Source organism: Sphaeramia orbicularis, chromosome 5, assembly GCF_902148855.1.
Source record: "Sphaeramia orbicularis chromosome 5, fSphaOr1.1, whole genome shotgun sequence".
In the NCBI taxonomy this organism is placed as follows: Eukaryota; Metazoa; Chordata; class Actinopteri; order Kurtiformes; family Apogonidae; genus Sphaeramia; species Sphaeramia orbicularis.
This window is the reverse complement of record NC_043961.1, coordinates 47,635,258-47,653,729: the sequence shown is the minus strand read 5'-3', so window position 1 is coordinate 47,653,729 and position 18,472 is coordinate 47,635,258. Positions and strand designations below refer to the sequence as shown.

Here is an 18,472-nt window from a genome sequence, read left to right as displayed (position 1 = left end):
CCATCAGCCTGTCCCATCTGGTTTTCTTTGTAACCTTATTAAATTAAGACAATGTGTTTTTATATTATGGTGTTTAGCTATTTCAAGCTAATTTCATGAGTTTTCTTTTGGATTAAGGACATGTGGCTAATAGGCTGACCAAAGAATAGACCTACTTTAAGATCATTTAAGAAAAGAGTGAAAACATTCACCAATAAAACACAATAAAAGGCCATGTCCATTCGATAGCAAAGTGGGATTTGTCTGTGAAAATCTATTTTAAATGGCTTAATTTACTTCGTTTTGAGATATACTGTATGTAATAGGTCTTTATGATCATTTAAAAGTTTTTAATAGAAAAGTTTGCAGATTATGTGTGTAACTTTTCAATGACTTTCTAAATGAATCTTTTCTTTGTTGAATTCACTGTCTTTTTTCAGTTTCTTTACATTTAAATGGAAAAAGGTGCCCTGTGAGGTAAATGTGTGATTTCTTTCTCAGTTAGAAGGCTTTTAACACAACTTAATCAATAAAGTCATAACACTGTACTACACCTAAAAAGAAATAAAGTTGAAGACAGATGGGCATGACAGCAATACAAATAAAGATGTTGGACGTCTAATATAAATATGCATTCAGGCATGGTCAGCTAAATTTAAATTTTAGGATAAAAATCACAAGTTAAGATAAGATTGATGATTTACAAAAAAAAAAACAGATTTCCAAAAGGAAATCAAGACAAGGGCAGTGAGATTCAAACCAGGCCTTGTGCTCTGTCTCTTTCACTTCCTCCCCAATAAAGACTGCGTTAACCAGTCTAACTGGTTTCCAGTAGGCCCTAAGGCCAGGTGAGAGGGAGTGGGCTGAGGAGAAGGGGGAGGAGGAAGAAAAGGAGGAGGAGGCAGTGGAGGAGTTAGAGGGCAAAACGAGCCTATCAGATCATCCTCTACTCTACTCTGTTCCCGAACAACCACCCATTTGCTTCAGTAGGATGAGGAATTTGAAACTCGACCAAACTTGCTGTATTAATTTAAGGTTGGTTTAGGTAAACACCATGACGCCAACATCACTATTTGACTCCAACAACACAATCACCACATGTATCTGCTCTGACCTTAACATGTTTTTAATACCTTTGTCACTTTCACCAAAGAATACTACATCTGATTTTTGGAAATTTTTTTGTTATTCAAGTATTGCAGGTGAATATAAAAACACACTGCCTTAGACAGAATTATTAGAATACCTGGGATTTTCAATACAAATTCAGTATAACAACCCTTCAAAATTACTTGTTCTCTGTTTTTGGAATATGAATTGTTTCTAGATGTTTTTTGACATCAGCTGCTCTTTCTTCATATTACTCATTTTTATCATTAATTTAAACCAACCTTATTTCTTCATTAAATTTGTAAAGCAAACTGGTCTTTTGCCACATTTTCTGCCCCAACTTTGCAAAAAATAAAACCCCAGTGGCTTCACATGTCACACCTTACAAATGGAAAATATAACTACTTTGTCCAATAAGAATCTCCTAAGCTGTAAATGTGGTTCTGTGTGGTGGGTGGTTTCATGGAGCCAAAGCATTAGAACATCAGAATTGTGGACTTTCATGCAAAGAAGCTCAGCAAAAATGGCAATTAAGACCTCAAATATTCATATTTATGAATAACATTTAAATAGCATTCAGGGCATTTTCAGGACCCTGCTTCTGCCTCCATTGAGACCCTGCAGGTCTTCAGTGGAAGTCTTCAAGAGACAGGTCAGCCTGAGATAGGCCCGCATAACAAATTTGCCATGACGTAACAAGAGACAATACCAGGAGACTGCCTTCTGCTTACACATAAATACACACACTCCATTGGAAACTCATACAATTCAACACTGGAGGAGCAACTGGTTTAAACACTGTGGAAAAAAACATGCCATTTATCTTCACTTATGCAACGTTTGTCAGATACAAAACAAAATCTACTTAAGTACTTGAATGTAGAGCTGGGTGATATGGTCAAATGTTTTTTTTATATGTAATAATATGTTATGGACGATTTATGATTTTAATCAGTTGTTTTCTGGAATTTACAAAAAACAAGATTAAAATTTACAGATTTACAATCAGTATATTACAAGAGGCCAACAGGTTGCATTCTGAATGCTTCACTGATTTGGATGTAACCCTGTATGCTACCCAGGTCACCAGCCACGTACAGGGGCCAGGAGTGTGTCCCAACCACACACATCTAGTAAGAGGGTATCCATGACAGATTATGCCCTGAAACAGCGGGCGTAAAACAAAAATCTGAGGAAATCAGTATAAAAGCCACAACAGAGGCAAAGTTACTGGAAAAAGCAAGTATGATAAGGGATCAGGCAGTCTGAGATACTAATAACAAAACAAAGCTTTTATTTGAACCACTTGGGTTATTTGATATGACACCAAATATCATGTGACAATAGAAAAACATCCATAATTTCATAATATTCCCTATAAATTACTGCATGCTGTGTATCCTTATTTGTGTTTTTATCTTTGTTTTTTACCTAACTTTTTCTGTACATATTATATATTTTCTTTTTTTTTATTACTTCTTGCCTTGTGTCACTAATGTTGGATGTCCGTGGGATTGTCTGTTGGGATGGGTCAGTGTGGTTTTTTTTTGTTGCGACTTCTGTCGTAACCTGCAAAGGATCAATAGAGTATCTATCTATCTATCTATCTATCTATCTATCTATCTATCTATCTATCTATCTATCTATCTATCTATCTATCTATCTATCTATCTATCTATCTATTGTTATTCATCTGTGTCTCAAATCAGATTCCTTACCGCAATATTTGTCATCAATAGAAGCATCTTAACATTTTTAAGGAGAATTCTCTATTGCTTCCTATTACATATATGGTCCAATCCAAAGAGCACTGCTAACAAATAGTTTGTGAGCCCCTTTTTCAACATTTTGTTGTTTTGGTTAATATTTTTCATCATTCAGACGATTGTTCATGTTGTTCCACATAGAAAACAAATATTTCTTTGTTTTATTATTTATTATATTTGTGTTTGGTCTGGTGTTGATATATTGATCATAGTCATATGTAAGATCTAAATGTTTATATATTTTTTTAACATTAATTGAAAAGTGTTTTCTGTTTACCTTTTTGTATTTTATATATTCATATATTTTGCATTTTGTTTTATGTTCAATAGAAATTTCGCACAAAAGTTCTAAATAAAAGGAGAAAAACTAATTTAGATTTAATTTTTCAAATCTATAATTGAAGTATATAAGAAAAAAAATTCTCTGATCATTTCATATAAACTATTTATTCATTTAATTTACAGAGAATGTGCTATATTGTGGTGTGTATCTTTATCCAGATATGAAATGACAAATATCAGTATAGCAGCTTTTGGTCATGTAACACAACATCCAGTCAACTGCCAAACACATTTAGACATCACCTAGAGTTCATGTCTGAAAACAGCCTAAAATACAGTAACTTTTATTCAGTCAGCACAAAAACTATGCACAACACAAAAATGTTGGCATTCATAAATGAATAAGTAAACAGCAAGACCAGCAGTGGGACCTGCAGTGACTCCGGGACCAGAATAGGGCTCAGATTTATCCCCCTGAGCCTGTGTGTTTCAGGAGGACGGGTCCCACTAGACACATTTAAGGTTATTACAGACAATCAGTGCTAATCGGTGTGGATCTCTCAGGTGAGAGGCTTATTCAATTGACAGCCTCCCAAGCGGAAACACACCTGCTAATTACTGAAGCACCAGGCACACTTGTAAAGGCTGCTCTGTGAGGGACGCTACACACCTACTGCTCACTTACATACAAACACAAGCTAAGCTCTGTCTTTAAGAGCGTCACTTATGAGAATATAACAATACCATTATTACCATTAAGAAAAATATTACGACAAAACACACTAAGATTTATACCATATACCACATTATACTAAGATGCAATATCTCAGGAATGCTTTACAGAGTGTCTTAAAATTGAGTGAAAACATTCAACTGGACCTAAGGATGACTTGAAAAGAGTCTAGTGGTCAAAGGTCACAGTCACTGTTGGCCAATGTCCGTCCAATCTTACGAAAACAATATCTCAGGAACACCCTGAGGGAATTTACTCAAATGTGATCCAAATGCTAATTTGGACTCAAAGATGATCTGATTAGATACTGATATCCAAAGGTCAAAGGTTACTGTGACTGCACAAAACACAGCTGTTACCATAACTTAAGTTTTCAGATTATGATACAAAGATAGTGGACACATCTGATGGAACGCAGGGTTCATGTTGAAAAACAGAACAGTTTAAGGAGCTTTTCATAACCTCTAACAGCACAGAGATTATCCATGGGCACTGCCATTCCATTTTTCCATCATTTTTAAAAAGGGTCATATTGTCAAATTACAATACATTTATGCCATACAGACCTACAAAGATTAATCAACAAATTCAAAGCAAAAGTGCTGAACATCAGTTTTTTTACATTGGAAAGCAAAAGTTAAAAAATAAAAAAATAACTTAAATATTGCAGTGAGGTTTACATACATGGGAGAGGTGAAGAATTTGGTGTATCGATAAATGATAAATGCAAATAAGTGTAATGGAAATAGATTATGGAAATAATTACATGTGTCTGCATGTACAGACTAATAAGGAGATTTAAACATTCACTGAATAATTACAAGAAATGAACAGAAACGACATTTAAAAGGAGGAGAAAATAATAATCAGCTACAGCTACATTCCTTGTAATTGTTCAATGTGGAAAATGTTTAACATTAGACTGAAAGGGGCTAAGTACATAAAATGAAGGTTACAGAGGAAGCCAAATGGATGTGAAAAGAGAAAAATGACTGCAATGAAACAAGACCAATGTGTGAAACTTACCGAAGGAAACTCAAAATCCTTCTGGGTTACTTGGTTCAGGACATAATCGATTCGGGACTGGTTTGCTGGACTGGCTAACTGGCATGGGGGTGTGAGTGTGCTCATGGCAGCCACAATCGTCTGGCGGGGACAGAAAAGAACAATTGAGTACTTCATTAAGAAAATAACAAAATTAATAAAGCTGAGATGTAGTGTAAGAGGTGTGTTTTAGCTGACATTTAAATGAAAAGAGTGACTGAGTGAGCCATGAAGAACATTTAATACTTGACAATGACAGTACCATTTCAATTTTCAACTCATTTTAAACAGGCCATTATACACACATACAAACATACAGCAGAATAATAGATTGTTTGGATGTAGTAAAATAGTTTGAGTTGTTTTATTACTAATGTCAAACTATTAAGTCCACATGCAAATGAACAAAACATCATCTAATCAAGACTGTCATTCAAAATGAATTAAAAGATGACTTTCTTACCTCTATAGCTTCTTTAATGTTGTTTTTAATATCATGAATTTTCTGTTTTTTCTCCCTGTGTAAAGTAAAGAAGAGTTCAGATCATTAGTATCCATTTGAAGCAGGAAACCAGTCCAGGATCTGCTTAAATCCACACATCGCTATTACGGCTACTCCAGATGTACACATTTTCTTTTGCTGACAAAGTGCATCTCCTGAATTTTGTGTACTTGCTGATACCAAACAAGAACAGCAGACCCCATCTTAATCTCAACAAAGAGATTTATTAAACCCAAAAAACAGAAGGGGCTTGTTTTAGGGAGGGCTGCACAGACAGTAACATTTTTTTCTCCAAAAATACAGTCTAGCAGAAGAGAGACAAATTACACCAGATCCAAAGTATTAGCAAATACAGTGATACGCTTCATATTTTGTCCATTTAATGTTAAGATAAATGTAAATTTCAGCATTGCACAGCACCGGCGCTTTGTTTATGCAATCGCTGATACCAGTTTACGTAGGATAAAGCTCTAATCACCACACAGCTCTTTCAGATATAAGATAAATACATTTTTCCAAATGTACTGACAAAAGAAAAGTTTATCAATTCAACGTCAGATATGATACTGCAAGACTGAAATACCCCAAATCAAACAATGGCATAAAAACTTTCACCTCTACAGCATCTCCAGTTGCTGCTGTAACTGTACTTTTACTCTGACTGAAAATGTTGAATGTAGTATGAACACATCCTATTCTTTCTGTTAGCAGCAGTTTTAAACTCAATATCTGCATATCTGTTACAGTGGAGATGACGACCAAACAGGTAGAGACACCGAGTCATTCATTCCTTCCTATAACTAAAGCAGAGATACGGAATCACTGACAATATAATCTTGCGCACAACATATATACTACACATAACCATCTAGTCCATGAGCATCTGTTCAATACTTTTTGCACCGTTGCTGACTTTCTGACTTTATGCATCCATAAACATCCACTTCTGCTGTTAAACACAACTGTCCTGTCTACCCTTTGCCTTCATTTTAATCTGATTTTTTTTTTTTTTGTTCTCAGCAGGCACTATTCATGTATATAGAGAGAGCGACAAAAATCTGCAGTGAAATCCGCACGCATATCTGACCAACAAATAATTTTTTTGATCAATATGTTAGGACTGAAAAAATAAATAAAATCAACAAACACGAACATGCCAAAAAAAGGCTAATTCCTTGTAATTATTTGGATATAAAATTGTACCATGACCACACAATATATCACTCTGCTTTATCTGTTACTATCAGATGCAAGAGTGAAGTTTAGTTACAATATTATAGAGCTAAACGATGGAAATTTTGACACTGACAGGATCTGTGACTACTACAGAAACAGAGACCCCCATATTTATTTGCTAGAAAAGAAATATTCAGAGATAACCTGAGACAAGCCTCTAAAATCAACAAAAGCATGGAATAAAAATTAAGATTTCCAAACAACATTTATAAAGATACATAATTATCTTCTAGTGTTGGTGAATATAAATATAGATATCTGCTTCATATATTTGACATTATTTTTGATGCGTGTTTGAGTTATTATTTGTTACTTACATATGTGGTGACACATTGTTTTTTTTTTTTTTGGGGGGGGGGGTTGTTTGTTTGTTTGTTTTTAGAGGGGTGTGACTATTTTGTTTTTACACTGAACGTCTGTGGTTTCTTTGTATTTTTTCTCTGTCTTCCAAGGTTTTAGGACCACCAGGAGGGCTGCTCAATTTGGTGAAAAAGTCATGTTGAAATTTTTGTGGGCAATGTTCCAGTTGCAATCATGTTAAAGGTCAGTGTCACTGAATCCAGTGTTGCTTTCACATCTACCTGGTTTGGCCTGAACTTGTGTACCCTTCTGAACGTGCAGATGTGAAATCTCACCTGGACCAGACCTCGGACCGAATGAAGCTGAACCATGAACCATCATTTACAGTGCAAAAATGTGGTATGAGGCGTGCGTGTGTTGTTGTATTCTTGTGTTTTGTTGTATGATTGTATGTTATATTATTTTGTAATGTGCAGATGCAAATTTTTGTAATTAATGTCCTGGACCTTGTTTGTTTGTTTGTTTTAGGTTGTTAATTTAGTTTTTATATTATAAAAGTCAATAAATATTTGATCACAAAAAAAAAATACAGTGCAAAAATGTCTTTTGGATGATTGGGACTTTCAGAGCAATTACAGGAAGTTACACAAGGTTATCATCACCGATAAACAAAGAAGAAAAAGAATCGGAAAATGTATGAAGTTAAAAATGAGCTGACATTAGACCCACAGCTGTCTATAAATCAGAGTCAAGTCCAGGGAGACTCAACACATGTAGATGTTGATAGCAGGTCAAAGGTCTATTGTGCAAAAATTTTGTCCGCTGCCAAAACTGCAGTGTGAAAGCAATTATTTTTCCATGCTAAAATTGCCTGCAGTTCTAATTCAATAACTGTGCAGCTCTAGAGGGGTTAAATGATAAATGATACAATGTTATCCCATGGCGTTTTCAACAGGATAACATGTCTGATATTATATTAATGATATCAACCAATCTATAGACCTGCACCTGTGTACATAAGAACAATAACACACCTTATCATTTACATATACATTATCAACTTTTCTTATACAGCACTGTTTACTTGTTCATTCCATGCACTACTTCATGGTACCTTTTCCTATTTGCACTTTCGGTCTGGATGCCAAGCTACATTTTGTTGTCTGAATATGTGAATACAATGAAGTTGAATCTGAATCTGAACAGAGTGAATTCTACTCCTTAACCTGTAAAGAACCATTGCCACTTTTGTGGCAGTTCCCAAATTATTATTCTTTTCTATTTAACATTTTTTAAGTGATATATCACCATTTATTATAATATTATCCTCTGTATTTTGTGTTATTTCAGTGAAAATTAGGTATTTTCCCATATTTAATTTCCTGACCATGTAGACCATGTTCATAAAAGTTCTGATTAAAGTTGTTATATCAGAAACAGAGAAATCTCAAGAAAAAGTGACTTCTTCAACAAAATATATCATTAACTAAACATAAAACAAGTGTCTCCATCCACTGTCATTTATCCAACTCCATGGGTTTTACTGGTGAATCAATGTTGCAGGAGATGACTATGTTTCCACGTTCATTACGGAGCCTCTGAACGTCCAAAATGGCTCATATCTGATAACCATGAAGACAACAAACTATATTTTACACCAATTATTTAAATGTACTGATAGGATTAGTGGATCAACAGGTATTTAACATTATAGATCAGTAGATGGTTTTGGTCATCAGTAGCTGTTTGGGTCGTTATGAGTTAAATTCACACGTGATGTTCAAACCAAACAGAGGAAACTACATTTCTCACACTTAAACCTCAAAAAACAGCAAAAAACAGCCCATCTCTCCTCGTGTCAACTACAAGCCCTATACTTTCTGCCTTCCTCTCATCTGTTCTCTACATTTCTGTGTCACTCCCATCATCCTTTCTGTCCTCATCCTCCTTTCCCAGCACCTTGCACCGACTGGCACAGATTTTGCACCCAGAGGGAAACCCAACAAGGTGAAATACTCTGGTTGGTCCAAGTGCAACAAACCCCAGAGCAGGCAAACATGAAGGCAGTCACAACCGACTGTTGGATCTGTCATTACACCAGAGCGTCTGGGTCTGTGAGGAGCATCTGTTCAACATGACCCGAAAATAAGCACATGATGATGCTCCTACCCAAAAACCTCTTTCTAGGAAATGGATGATTAAGAAAAGAAAAATGTGACTGCTGTTTCCATTGCATCAACTTGGGAGAGAGTTTTAGGAAATTCTCAAGACAGGGTGGCTTAAAACACCCAGACAATGTTTCCATGAAAACCCCGAACAGATAAACCGCTCTTCTTGTATTGAGAAACTTGGACTTATTTACTCCAAAACACAAATCTGTTCACAACATCTCGTTTCATTAGGCCTTACTAAAAAGTTACGTAAAACAATCACAAGCCCTCCCCGACAAAAGAAAAAGGAAAAATAAATTGCCGTCTATTTGCCAGAAAATCAGCCTGAGCTAAATATCCAAGAAATTCACTAATCTGTGATGTTAAACGTTTAATTTTAAAAATTGGAGGGAAAGAGTAACTTTCTTCCAGCTTTGTTTTTCATTGGAGGTCAGTTGTTTATTTGTAATAACCTGACAAAAACATACAAAAGAATCCATGCTAAGAAATGCACTGATTTTCTGCTTTGTTGGGTAAAAAACACAAAAGTGGCTCCACAACTGGCCAGCTAAAATGTGAAAAAAGCCAAATTAAAAACAAAGAATATTTAATATTTTTAGGAGAAACATTTGCTGTATTGACTTTTGATTGTTTGTATGTGAAAGTAGATATGTTTATGTTAAAAGTACATTAGAAAGCTGAAGCTATGTTAATGACAGCTTTGGACACTGTATTGTAAATATAACCTAAATGTTTTTATATCATTAAAGTGATGGGTGCAACAGGTCAAAATCTGACAGAAGACTGAGTATATACGTTGTTGTTGTTTTGTTGACTCAATGTCTGCATGGGATGACTGTTTAAATGTGCTGAAGCCTGTGTTGTGGACTATAAAGTTTTTAGTTTTTCTAGCAGAGTTAAGTGGCCAATCACTTCTTCTGCCAACATGCCTTCACCATTATTTTGTCTCATGTGCATGTTCTGAAAGCCCCAGCAGTGCTCCCAAAAACACCATCACAGTATATCATATGTTTTTACGTTGCCAAATGGGGGAAAAAAAGTTCCTATATTTGGTAGATAAGGTTTGATAAATCAACTGTTGAAAATGTGTGATTTATTAGCAACAGAAGTATACTTACTCTGCGTTGAAGCCATTAACATGCAGTATTCGCATCTGTTTGACTATCGTGCTTTTCCCAGATTCACCGGCACCTTAAAGCAAAGACAGAAGTCAGAGGGTGGTTAGAGATTAGGGCTGTGTATTGGCAAGAATCGGGCGATACCATACAAATTACAATACTAGGATCATGATACGAGATATTACAATATATCATGATACTGTTAAAAAGGCAATTTTTTTGTTTCCTTCTTTTTTTAAATGATTATTTCCTTGAATTGAATTATGCCAGAAATCTGCACAAATACTAAACACATTTTCATTTGATCAGAACAGAATCTAATGCTATATCACAAAATGTTCCTGTGTTCAAACTGAAATTCTGTTTTACAGACATTACAGTTTAAGATCGTGTTCAAATGTTCATATTCTGTTAGTTCAGAACTGACATCAGAACAGTATTTTAGTTCAATCCCAACAAAGGAACAAACATTATTTAATAAAACAGTGTTAAATAATAATAAATAAAATATAAACAAAAAAGGAAAACAAAAATTAACCTCCACAATATCTGCATTTAAATAAATACCTAAAAATATAGTACTTTTTAATATCGATACAGTATTGTGAAATGAAATATCACGATATACTGCACAACCAATATTTTCTTACACCCCAATTAGAGATGGGTTGGTCTCATCAAATGACAATCATCAAACTTTTTTGTTTTAACCTTGTCTTTTATTGAATTAACCTGGACAGAGATTAGGAAAAAAATCACATGACTGCAACTCTGTATAATGGCATTAGATTTCACTTTTGCGATATTCTTGCTTTCACACAGGCCTACGACAGGCAGAGCGTCTCTGTTACCATGGTAATCAACTTTCACTTCTGCCTGCATGCGTTGTGCTGTCTGCACTGACTTACAAAAGTATTGTGTACTTTTTGCTCTGCGATGCTATCATTACTGACTATATAAGAAAATGGTTGTGTGGTTTAAGAATTAGCCACTGACAATTAAATAAAACTCGAAAGTGAGCGGAATGACAGTAAGCACCAGCCAGTTTCTGTCACTGTAACAAACACCGACTTATCCAGAGCATTGGTTGAAAACTTATTTGCTGATTCTATGTAACATTCGTCTGACGAAATAATATAAATTTTTTTCAAAAGGAAAGCATTGTAAATGTTTCCAAGTTTGCTAGTTGGTGTGTCATTACAGGAGTTGCTCGTTCCACTGTAAAAGCTACTGGCTACAGACTAGTTAGTTAGCAGGTAACCACAACCAACACTGACACAACAGTTAACATCAAACATTCTACCATTAACCTTAATACTAAGCTTACAAAGAGTTAGGCTGATTTCTCTGTTGCAGGTAGTTTCGGGTCTGGCTTTGCTGTGCATTTTGTTGTGTATCCCTTTGGCGGTCACAACATGTGTATAACACCAGTTGTGATGATTTTGTGTGCACATATTACATTGCCAAATATCTGAGTATGAAAAAATGTGAGTTAGCTTCATTTTCACTGCTGTTTAATGTAATGATAGCAGTACATTCTATACGCATCCCCATAATTAAATTACATCACTACGAGGTTAAAAGTGACACTTCAACATTTTGATTCATTATGAGATTATAGTGGTGCAGGTATCATGGTGTTTAAAATGAATGCAACATCCTTCCCTATAAGGGAATTAATGCAAATAACAGAACACTGAAGTGGGAAGAAAATAGAGCGCAGAAAAATACCAAAAAATACCAAAATTAAAAACTTTATATTTAGAGACATTGCGTTTAAAAACAAGACATACAGTCCAGGTTTGTTGATGAAGTAAACAGAATTTGGTAACTATGAAATCCACAAATGATGATGAATTGAATTGTCAGGTAGCCAGAGCTTCATATTTACAATGGACCTTGAGGTCTGATTAAACAAGTTGGTGAACGATTTAGCTAAACTCAAACAAGTCAGCGAGATCCCAAAGGAAGCTAAAGCTGAACTCATCGTGTGCTGTGTGTCTATCTGCTGCTCTGAGATGTGTTATGGACAATGATAAAAAAAATACACTGTCTCAGCATTGTTCTCCTTAGATCAGAAAAGAGAAGACATTAAAACAGATGCATAAAGTAAAAGCAGAAGTGTCTATATGTCAATAATCCTACCACTGTGGAAATAAAAAGCAGCTAGCCTACGACGTTTAACCTAAACGCTAGGAGCTAGCTAAAGGCTGCTGACCTGCTATTTAGAGCCTAAGTGTAAGTGTACAAATCTAGGATCAATTTCAGATTAGAATGAACCGGACAGTCATTCAAGGGAAGCTAGTAATCCTAATAGTAATCCTAATTTGGTCTCTGTACTCTGAGAGGCTTAGCAGGATACTGGCCCTGACCCGAGGTTCATACTGTATCATGACATGGAGGCCCAGAAGACAAATCCACAAATAGCTTTACCATATAAATAATCCTATGTTTGTCTGTGGAGTTTTCAATAACCTGCATGGAGGGGATTGTGCATTTAAGTGTCATTTTATACGTAAAGCAAGAAAAAACATCAATCAATCGTAAAGACTACAGGCCTAAATAACTCAAGGTGAAGGAAGCACACATGGAAACACACCAGATAGATTTCTTATGGTGTACTGTCCCTTAACAACCATGCAAAAACGCCTCTGTGTGGTGCCTGCTTGAGCTGCTTCACACAAATGGAGGTGTCCATCCACCGTCTCTCACATGTTCTGTAATCATGGTGAATCCATGAATACTGGACTGTGGCCCATTTTAAACCTGTCCTGTGTCAAGACGATACAAACTGACGGTGCACTGACATCATGTAAGTGCATTATTTGTTTATGTTTTACTGTTACAAAGATGGAGGAAGTTGTAAAAAAATAAAATAAAAACAGGTCTATTATAAAATATTATCTGTTCACATTGGTACAAACAGTAAGATGTGTTATAACCCAGTGAAAATACATTTTGTAGTTGAATACAATGTACAAAAAAAATTAACACAAGACATGAAATGAAAAGAGAAATGTTAATTTGTGAAGACCTACCTAATAGTAGTAGCCGGTGAGTTGCCCGGTATATCTGTTTGTCTTTTTGGAGCTGCTTCTCTATCTTTTTGTTGGCTTCCCTCTGTGCCTTCTCCTCATTTCGTTGGTCTTCAGTCTTACTATTGCCAAGACAGCCCATCTTCCCAAAAACCCAGCAGATAGGTTCAAGGGAGGCAGGGTTGGTGGGTGGGTGGGTTTGGTTGGAGGGGGAGGAAGGGAAGGAGGGTGGGTTGGTTGATCAGAAGGAAAATCAATCAATCCTAAATGCCTAGACTGGCCCAACAGAGAAACACCTGGCTCAAAATGGGTGACATTTATGTCGCCAGATGCAAAATAAAACAGATGTAAACCGGTTTTCTATATATATATATATATATATAATATAATATATATAAAAAGGTGGGCTCCACCGGGCTTGGCACAATGTGGATGGATGTGGATATTTACTGGCAATTTATCAACCAGAGATCAATCAAAAAGGGAGCAGAGCAACGATGCCGCCCTCTCAGACGCTTGATTCCTGTGTTTTTCACTGTAAATCCGCAATGAAGTCATCAACACTGATATGAGAGTGGATGGAAAATCTCCAGCCTTCCAATAAATGAACGTCCCGTTTGTTACCGAAAGGCGTTTTACATGTAAACGCCGGCTTTTTAAATCATATATATTTATTTACTGTAGACTTTAAATTCTATTTTTCTCAGCAAACGTCTCCTCCGGAGCCCATCTTCGGCAGATCCCTCACACTGCCATTCAATTCATTTCCACTCACAGCCCTATTTTTCTCGTCCTTTTCCCTTTAACTATGTATTTTATGTTTTTGGGTTTTTTTTTTTTATAATTACTTTTTTGGAGGAGGAGGGCTTGTTTGCAATCCTTTCTCCACCTTAACCAAATCACATCAGAGGGCGGCAGAAAAAAAATAAAAATAAAAAATAAATATTTCCTCTTAAAATGACGGCATGTGAATCATCAGGCTACACCGGGGCTTCTTTCTCTATCACAACCGTCTCTCAAATCCGTCACATTATACACGGATTTTCTTTCTTTCTTTTTTTTTTTTTTTTTTTTTTTTTGGTTGGGGGGGCTGTCGTCGTAGATGTAGCAATCTTATCAATAATATCCTGTTTTCAGACGATGTCAGAATTATTTCCTCTCCCCGTCAATAGATGCTGGTGCTGCTTTTTCGGAGGGTTTGACCAGACCCAAAAAGGCCCCTTCTCCGTCCTTTTTCTCTCTGTAACGTTAATTTGTATTTCTCCTCACATCGGAAAGCTTCGGCGGCTTTTGGCAGTTGGATGTCCTTGAATATAACGCAATATCCAGGTGATATTTGTGGAAATACGCCGTTATTTTCCCGTTTGGCGCAGGTACAGCCCGCTGTCAAGTCTCTCAGCTTTTTGTATTCCCTTTGAATCCGTATGGTAGATTATGGTTACATGTGCATGATACATGAACATACCGCGGTGTTTTCAATCACTGGTCCAACGGCGACACACTTATTTGAACCGCCGACAGGCCCCGTCTGCTCCGATCAACCGGCCGGGGAAACGGGAGTCGTTTCTTCGCAGTATTACTCTGAATTATTTTTGCCCCCTTTTTTCTCTGAGAATTGTACATTGAGATAGATAGCGCTGTAGAGGTGGGGTGGGGCAAACGGCTCTCACGGAACCCTGGGAACGAAGAACGGCAGTGAAGTTTTCCGGCGTGAGGAGACACACTTCCGGTTCACCCTTTCACAATAAAACTCCATGGAAGCTTCTGGCTCTGAACGGAACAGCGACGGCATCCACACTCAAGTGAAATACACACATATATATAAAGACAATTTCAAAAACGCATCCGAGTTAGTCAACGTCATCATAATTATTGGTAAATATTATATACATATATGCAAATTGACTGTTTTTTTTCTTTGGGTTGTATTACATTTTATTGGATTTGCAGTATATTTTTATTCTTATTTTTTTTAGTATTTAAGTTTTGCTCAACAGTTATCATTATATTGTAAATGACAACTTCTATTCTATTCTCTTCTGGTGTAAAATCAGATGTCTTCCCTAACTGGAATAAATGAGATAACATTAATTCAGCCTTCAGTTGTCCTCTTTGATATTATTGAAAGGTACATTGAAATCAGTAGAGAAAATATTTTTGATATGTTTAATTTATATATTTCTGAAATATATCAAAAGTACTTTAAATACTGATCGACATAACTTGATTTTTGCTTTAACTTCACATATAATTTTCGTTTGAATGTTTAATGTAAACATGTTTTTGAGTTAACAATTTCACTGTATTGTATTTTAAATGTATTGATGCTTGTTGTAGTTCTGCATGTTGATTTCAATAAGGATGGGAAAAGAAAAATAACATTTCTTCTGTTTGGTTTTTTGTTTTTTGTTTTTGACAATATGTAGTCAGTGATTTAGCTCAACTCAAATATACAAACTTGTATAGTGTAGTTTAAAAATAGGAATCTTTATTTTACATGTTTTACAGAGTACACTTTGCTACTCATTGTCACCAAATCCAGAATATCATCACACACACTGGACCCTTAAAGCTGACATTATTATGACAGGTATGACTGTGTGTGCAGGTCTGATGTAAACAAATATTTCCAAATGAAAAACACAGGCTTTTCAATATTGTAGCTGTTTAAATAAATCTATTGTGCCTTGTTCCTGTTTTTACTTATGTCCCTGCACTTTTCTCTGTCGAATGTTTCCTCTTAAATTCATGATATGATGATGTGTGTCAAACATTTATTTTTGTTAAAGCTTCATATACCAAACAATGAAGTGAAGGAAATGTGTAAAACTTATGGGGGATGAGGAGAAAAATGTCTCATGTATATAAATAAATAAATAAACACACACATACATACATACATGCATACATACATACATACATACATACATACATACATACATACATACATACATAAATGAGGGTTAGGACAAATCTCCAGCTCTGTCCTCAGTCAGCAGGTTTCAGTGTAAGAGGAAGGTGATCTTAGATTTGAAGTAAGATCACATTCCTTCATAGAAATATGTCTTTAAACAAATATTTGTTCCTTCTTTTTCATTGGCATATCAGACCAGTCAGATGATGATAATAATGACAGTTATATTTAATGATCTGTTTGAAACAGGTAAAGATAAGTTTCTAGTTTGAAGATAAGTTAGAATGGACTGAAAGGTGTCATTAATGTTTTGACAGTATGGTCACTCACCTTGGTGTCATCTGATATATTCTGCATGCAGGCATCTTACTGGAAATATTATACACAGATGTACTATTATGTAAGTCTGTTTGAAGCAAATGACTCCCCAGCTCTGGTTATGAGACATGATAAAACTGAATGCTAATCTCAGGTGAATATGTTTTGTCTAAACAAAAGCTCAGTGATTTTTTTTTAGAAACCTTATTAAATGGACATCTTCTCCTCCACCTTTATTTAATAACCTCATGTGAATGGTATATGTTACTCTTTTATAATGCACACCATCTGGGTTGTATATACTTATAATAAATGTTATTATTAAGTTACTTACCACTTAAATGCAAAGCATATGTCCATTTTTTATGTTCTCTTTATTCAATGTTTTTGTGAAGATACATATGGACATTACCAGATCACCCAATTTCACAGCATTTGTACCTGCACTCTATTTATTCATCTTCTAATGGGAGATATGGAAGACTGCACTTGATATAAAGCAATAAAAAGAAATTAAAGAGAGAGACAAATCTAGAATCTATAAATATGCAAATTCCCAGTATTGTTGGTTTCTGAAGTTTGTCTCCTGTTCATCTCCACAGTTCCTGCTTCCCTAAAAGTTTACATTAAAAGCCCTATGTAATCAATTCAACGTCTAAGTGTTTTTGTATGATGCGGTTTGTGCTACACACCACATCTTAAGGATCTGGCCAATAAAAAGTTACTTGATATCTTAATTTTAGAGTTTGCCATTTCTTGGAAAGCAATTATAAAGGTAAATAACTGATCCTGCCCTTTTTGGTTTACTAAAATGTAGGTTTTCACTTGGCACACATTTGCATTGGTCTGTTTGCTGCAACAATAACAATAATAGTCGGTTTATCAGCACATATACAAGGACAACAGAGTGAAAAGAATAAGAAATACAACATATAATGTGCAATGTACCATATACTTCATATAGACAAAAGTGTCAGTTAGATTTTCAATATCCACTATATACAGTACAACATAAATGCAGGACTCAATGGTGATAGTAGTTGGTACAGAAAATTAGGTAGTATCTGTTGGTATTCACGCAGGTCTGAGCTTCCTTAGGACTGCATCTAATTGTGCATCCATTAAAACGTTTTATGAAATGTTTGATGCGTCCTGTGATCATTTTAATTGTTAATATGAAAATTGTGAAATAAGAACTTTGCACCCCATCATTTTTTTTTTCCATTTTCTTTTCCTTATCATTGCAATGCTAATGTTTTTGTTCTAGTTTACTGTGCTTTTTCTATCCTCTGTTTTTTTTCCTTCAGTGTATTAAAATTGTGATGCACATACTGTACATATAAAGAATACAACAAATAAGTGAAGGTCCTATGATGATACGATGATAAAATAACAATCCTTTAAATTAGCAAACAAAGAAAACTGCAACAATGAACAGAAATGAATACTAATGATCTGATTATACTCAGAGTAATTTCCTAAAATTCAAAAGAAGAAATGTAAAAAAGTTTATTTTTTCACCTCATTTTATCATTGAAACGCAGCACATTTATACCATAAAGAAGAAAGCCTCATCAAACACAGTGACACACTCACACATGTATCTCATGTACCTGAGGCATATGAAAGACTGTGCTTTTACTTTGAAGAGGAGCCCGCAGGTTTTCCTCTTTCCTTCTTGTTGCGTCTTGACGCTTCTGGACTGAAGCAGGTCGGATCACATGATTGCCCGGAGCGTCATGAAGCAGAGGTACAGAAGGAGAGAGGCGCCCTCTTTGAAGCAAAATGATTATCAGTGATCTGTACCCAAAACACAATGATCAGTAACACTGAGCAGCTCACAGGTCGACTAGAAACAATCAGCACATTAGAGCAAAAACAACAAGCCCCCAATAACAAAACTTTCACAAATGAGTTACTCTGACTATTAAATCCTCTCTGTGAAGGGGAGGTGGATGAGAAAA

The 18,472-nt window shown here is 35.5% G+C and overlaps 1 protein-coding gene across 1 annotated transcript in view; it reads right to left on the bottom strand.

Moving 5' to 3' along the window:
* The window catches only part of LOC115419626 (guanine nucleotide-binding protein G(s) subunit alpha-like), a 47,213-nt gene extending 32,250 nt beyond the window's left edge, over positions 1 to 14,963 (bottom strand). Inside the window, exons 1-4 of the mRNA XM_030134512.1 lie at positions 13,280 to 14,963; positions 10,242 to 10,314; positions 5,378 to 5,432; positions 4,897 to 5,016 (exon numbers count right to left, since the gene is read on the bottom strand). Of these exons, the coding sequence (XP_029990372.1) occupies positions 4,897 to 5,016; positions 5,378 to 5,432; positions 10,242 to 10,314; positions 13,280 to 13,418 (387 nt within the window). The 5' untranslated portion in view covers positions 13,419 to 14,963. The remainder of the gene's footprint in view (positions 1 to 4,896; positions 5,017 to 5,377; positions 5,433 to 10,241; positions 10,315 to 13,279) is intronic.
* Between the last annotated feature and the right edge of the window lie 3,509 nt (positions 14,964 to 18,472).